Source organism: Lipotes vexillifer, unplaced genomic scaffold (assembly GCF_000442215.2).
Source record: "Lipotes vexillifer unplaced genomic scaffold, Lipotes_vexillifer_v1.1 scaffold1006, whole genome shotgun sequence".
NCBI classification, from domain to species: domain Eukaryota; kingdom Metazoa; phylum Chordata; class Mammalia; order Artiodactyla; family Lipotidae; genus Lipotes; species Lipotes vexillifer.
The window spans coordinates 27,376-33,212 of record NW_006789838.1 but is presented as its reverse complement, the minus strand read 5'-3'; the positions used below and the strand labels follow the sequence as shown (position 1 = coordinate 33,212).

The following is a 5,837-nucleotide window of genomic DNA, read 5'->3' as shown; positions in this document are numbered from 1 at the left end:
TCCTCAATTAATGTTGGCATATCCTATAGGCAGTAGGGAGCCACTGCAAGTTTCTAATCTTGGAGGGGAATTGTAGAAGAAGGTTTAACATGATGAGATTTTCGCTTTAGAAAATCATTCTGGAGAAGTTTCTAGATTTTTTGATGATGGCCATTCTGACTGGTGTGAGATGATATCTCATTGTAGTTTTGATTTGCATTTCTCTAATGATTAATGATGTTGAGCATTCTTTCACGTGTTTGTTTGCAGTCTGTATATCTTCTTTGGAGAAATGTCTGTTTAGGTCTTCTGCCCAGTTTTGGATTGGGTTGTTTGTTTTTTTGTTATTGAGCTGCATGAGCTGCTTGTAAATTTTGGAGATTAATCCTTTATCAGTTGCTTCATGTGCAAATATTTTCTCCCACTCTTAGGGTTGTCTTTTGGTCTTGTTTATGGTTTCCTTTGCTGTGCAAAAGCTTTGAAGTTTCATTAGGTCCCATTTGTTTATTTTTGTTTTTATTTCCATTTCTCTAGGACGTGGGTCAAAAAGTTGATTGGATGGCTAGTTTAGAGAGAGACTGGACTAGGGAAAAATAGGAGCTTATTACAGTCATCCTGGTATGGGTTGAGTAAGCTGTGGACTAGGACAGATGCATTGGGGACAGAGAAGGGATGGATTTCGAAGACATTTCAGAGCAAGAAACAATAAGATTCAGTGAGTGAGTGGTCATTAAGGGTAAGTGAGGAGAAGATGTAGAGGCTAATTCTGAGGCTAATGAAAATACCATCATGTAGCATTTGTAACGTGCTTTTAACTTTTTAACATCTAACATCTATGATCTCATTTGATCTTCCAACCCTTCTGAGGTAGGTTAAAGAATATATTTTTCCCTGTTTGACAGATTCAGTCCAGAGAATTAAGTGATTCGCCCAGAGTTTCATAGCTCATTAATGGCAGAATCCAGACTAGAATCCAGACATCCTGACGCCTAATCATGTGCTTTTCTCACTCCATCGCGATGTTGTACTGAAAAAGTGTTTGACCTGCTGCTCACAGTTAATCGGAAACATTTGCTCTGCATATTACTAGCGGGGGGAAAAAAGAGGAGAGAAGGCACCCAGTGAGATGAGCACCAACTACTTTTGAGTCAATTGAAACTTCAGTATTAGTAATAATAACTGTATAATAACAGTAATAAAATAAATTAATGCTTATTGAGGGCTTACTATGTCCCAGCCATAGTTCTCATCATTTTATATAAAATCAACTGATTTAATTCTCTTAACAACCTTCTGAGGTCAGTCCTATGATTGTCTTCCTGTTATAGATGAGGAAACTGAGGCAGGAAGTTGCCCAAGCTCATATAGCCAATAAGTGTCAGGTCAGATGTTTTAGCTAGACAATCTGAAAACATAGTGTTTTTTCCTTTCTCTGTTCAGCAACAATCTTACCTTCTTCCTACTTTTCTTTTTCAAAGACTCCCTGAACCCATCAGGCTCCCATCAGAAAGAGTATCTAGGCATCAGGAGAATTGTATTTTTTAAATTAAATTAAATTAAATTAATTTTTTATTGAGGTATAATTGACACATAACATTATATTAGTTTCAGATGTACACCATAATGATTTTATATGTGTATACAATGAGAAATTACCACCACCATAATTCTAGGAGAACTGTATTCTTTTCCCAGTCATATCGCTAACTGTTGACCTTGATAATATCACAGCCTCTCTACATCTTTTTATCACCTGTTAATGTCAGTTTCATAATATTAATATCTGTTTGTTAATCTCATTAAATTACTTAGAAGATGATATGAGGTAATATATGTTCAAGAATAAGATAAACTGTAAAGTGTATAAAGTGTTTTATAATTTTAAGAACTAGGAAGATATAAATTCACATAGTAATGTTGCTTGCGTACACGTCTTTCTTCCCGCCTAGACAGTGAATTCTTTGAGGGGAAGGATCAAATATGCTTTTATTTGACCACCGCATCTCTGGCAATACCACAGTACTGGCTGTATAGTAGGTAGTTAATAAATGCATATTAATTGAATGATATATGTACAGATGCTTGAATGCATGGGTGAGAGAGCAACCTTGGAAGGCACTATTTAAGAAGCAAGTAGGCATTTCAATTCGTGGCGTCTTAGGCTCACGTGATCCAGACTTCACAATGACAGCTAACGTTTATTGTTCTCTAACTGTAGGCCAGGCACTTTTCTAAGTGCTTTACATGAATTGAGTCATACAGTTCTTATAACCAAGCTATGAAGTCACATTCAACACATCCTTTTTAGCTCTCACCTGTATTGTAAAAGTGTGTAGACTTTGTAAACAGAGATTTAAATGGCTTCTGAGCATTCTTCTCTGAAACATCTACTTCAGTAACATCATTGGTAACAGTTTCCTACATAATATCCCTAAAACTTCCCAAGATTCCCAAGTGGTAGAATGAAAGTCTGAATCCCAAAAGTTTGGCTCCAGGGCCTGTGCTCTAAATAGTTATACTTCACTGCCTTTCCTCAAGTGAAATCCCAAATCCTGTGAATGGGGTGTGGCGTCTTTTTCTTAAATTCCTATTGGAAAATATCACTTGGAAACTATTTTTCAGTTTGAAAACTTTCTCCTCAATTTCTAACAGAACTATCGTAGTTTCAAACCAGTCTTTATTTGCTTTCCAGGGTGAAGCAAAGTAAGCTTCACTACCCAGCTGCCTAGGATGAGGTGCACAGTGGAATGCTTCTCACAATGCCTGTGAGTGATCAGGTGGAGAAGTGATAGTCAACCTTAGGAGTTTTCAACAATCAAGAATTGATTTCATTCCACAGCACCCTCATAGAGTTCATTTTTATATTTAAAATGAATTAATATCAGTGTTGAATTAGATTATCTTTGGGGTTTAGATGCCTAGAAACAGAATGTTAGTGCTGGAAGGGCCATAGCTATGTTAACTAGCTGCTATGTGTGTCTACTTTTCCAGTCAAAGCTAACATTTAAAGTCAGGCAGATAGATCTATATATATTGATCTTGAGGAATGTCCATGATATATTGTCAAGTGGAAAAAGCAAGTTGCAGAGTAAATTGATGATATTATTCTATTTTTTTAAGAAAATAAAGAAAATATATATAACACCTAGATGCAGAATGTTAAGACTAGAGAGATCCTTGGGTAACAAAACACAACCTTCCTATTATATTGATGAGCAAATCTGAGGGCCAAAGAGTGCTATAACTAAGGTCACACAGCTAGTTAGTAGCAGAATCAATTCTGCAGCCCTGTCTCCAAACTCCACTATGTCACTCTGTCTATAGGTTGTGCCTGTACCAACAAGTCAATAAAGAGACAAAGCATGTAGTGACAGAGCTACCATTTTGTAGTAGGGGCACCATTAACAAAAATATGATTCTCATTTTAAGCTGCAAATAGAGAGCTGTAATAAAGAGTAGAATATTTCTCCCCCCAAAAGCAGGGTCATTAAAATGAGTACTCTGAATATTTCTCCTAATTTCTGAATTTCTCTCTACTTGAAGGCTCTATTGTTTTCTCCTGTAAAATTTTATTGATTTCACCAATTTAACTTTATTTCACAATGTTAATTTGAAATGTTTTGCATAATGTATGAAACTTGCCCTGGCACCTAGTACCTAGTTCCTGGTTGAAAGTAGTAAGTTAATATTTGTTGAATGAATAAATCAAAGATTTAAATCACTTGGATTTTTTTTCTAAATATTTTTTAATTTCTTGATATTAAAACATGGTTTCAGTGGCTGAGAATACCATAATTTAAAAAAATGTATAGGAGATGGAATTTGAATGAATGTTGCATTTATTTGAAAATTATGCTATTTTGATAAGTGATTTACTCATTCTATTTTTTTTCTCATTGTTAACATGAGGGGTGGATTATGGTGACTTTTCTTACCAATTTTACAGAGGTGTTAGGAATACAGAATGAAATAATATATTTGAAAGAAGTTTAGAAAAAGAAAAAAATGAAACACTCTACACTAATGTAGGAAATGTCTATGATAAAATTTTCTCATGATTCTGAGGTTAAGTAGAGTAAGGGATTGTGCTTCTACAACAGGGTTTGCCTTCAATAAAGTTGTAAATTTTCTGACATTTGTCTTCTGACCTTTTATTACACCATTCTTTGTCCTATTTTCCAATTTCAGTTATGCCTCGCCTCCTGCTAACAGTCATAGGAGATTCTCTTGCTGCTTAGGTCTCTTCTGTCAGTGAGGAAATGATTCTGATAAATTTATTTACCTGAAGTTGAGTAACTTAATGGGTGGCTGACCACTAATGTGTTATATGTAAAGAAAGAGTAAAAAAAATGCCTGTAATGGAAATTCAAGTCTCAGTAAGAATAATACTTTGGGGTGGGAGCACTTCCTGAAGCTTCTCATATAATGATCACCTACTCTACCAAGGGTAAAGTCAGACGTTTTAAACAGTTTTTTCTGTCAGTGAAGATGTAGCTGAATGTTATTTTAGAAGTTTAGAAGCAAAGAAGGCTTATGCCCTTTTTGCCATAACTTTCCTCATTGCCCCTTTAACATCCTTATTCCTCAGGCTATATATTAGGGGTTTCAGCATGGGTGTCAAAGCCCCATAAAACACTGAGGTAAACTTGTCCTTGTCAGGGGATGACTTGGACTGTGGTTTCATAATACATGGAAATGGCTGCCCCATAGAAGATTGCCACCACAGTCAAATGAGAACCACAGGTAGAAAAGGCCTGAACGAATCCTTAGAACAGCAGTGGCAATTCGGACATAGGAGAGGAGAAACAACCCAAAGGGTAGGAGCAGGGAAAATACTTGTGGTGATCATAAGCTTATTGAGGCTGGTATCAGAACAAGCCAGCTTAAGAAGGGAGGGAATTTCACAGACAAAATGGTTGATAACATTAGCCCCACAGAAATGAAGTTGCAGGGATAAGATGAGCATGGCAGTGAGCACAAGTGATGCCCCCCATGAGGTAGCAGCCAGCCAAACACACACTGAGCCATTCATGACCACAGAATAGCGTAGGGGATTGCTGATAGCAACCACACAATCATAGGCCATGACAGCCAACAGGAGGCACTCTGCTGTGGCCAAGACCAAGGAGACACTTATTTGGGTCAAACAATCGTGGGTAAGAGAGGTAGGGATGGGTAGAGAAACAATGCACCAAGGCCTGGGGCATGGAGACTGTTCCATAGCAAAGGTCTAAGAAAGACAGATTACTAAGGAAGAAGTACATTGGAGTGTGGAGGTGGGGGTCAGTGTGGATAAGAAAGATGATAAGTCCATTCCCCAATAACGTTCTGAGGTAAGTTATCGGTACCAATGTGAAAAATGTGACTCTCCATTCAGGATAGTTAGAGATTCCAATAAGAAGAAACTCAAATACTGCTGTAGCATTGTCCATGGCCATCCTTCCCACTTGGCACTATTCACTGGATGGGTGCCAATGTAGTTGCCTAATTTTACCTGAAAGAATGAGAATAAAGATGGAGGGATGGTATGAGAAAGTTGGAACTAACTAGGGTGTACAGGATCATTCTCGTTGTCCTCTTCAAAAGATATAAGAATACAAATGAGATATCTATAATGGAAACAGAGGCAAAGCAAAAAATCTACTCCCTCCCGTGGAAAACAGCAAATTCCCCATCCTTTTGAAATGGTTATATGAAAAGTTCTGCAACCCACTTTTGCCAGATACTTTTTAGTATCATTTTTTTCCAAGTAAGAAGAGAGGAGAAGGAGGGCATCTTCCTGCTTCTCTCACTCGTTCTCCATTTTCAAAGACAAATCTGATTCACAGAGATGGTTGAACCTCTGTCAGCTTGAGTTA

The 5,837-nt window shown here is 37.2% G+C and overlaps 1 protein-coding gene across 1 annotated transcript; it reads right to left on the bottom strand.

Moving 5' to 3' along the window:
• Positions 1 to 4,510: 4,510 nt before the first annotated feature.
• On the bottom strand, positions 4,511 to 5,417 carry LOC103077932 (olfactory receptor 13H1-like). The gene is given in 5 exon segments (XM_082931268.1): positions 4,511 to 4,663; positions 4,665 to 4,734; positions 4,736 to 4,822; positions 4,824 to 5,128; positions 5,130 to 5,417. Coding segments are annotated over 5 exon segments (903 nt in total).
• Between the last annotated feature and the right edge of the window lie 420 nt (positions 5,418 to 5,837).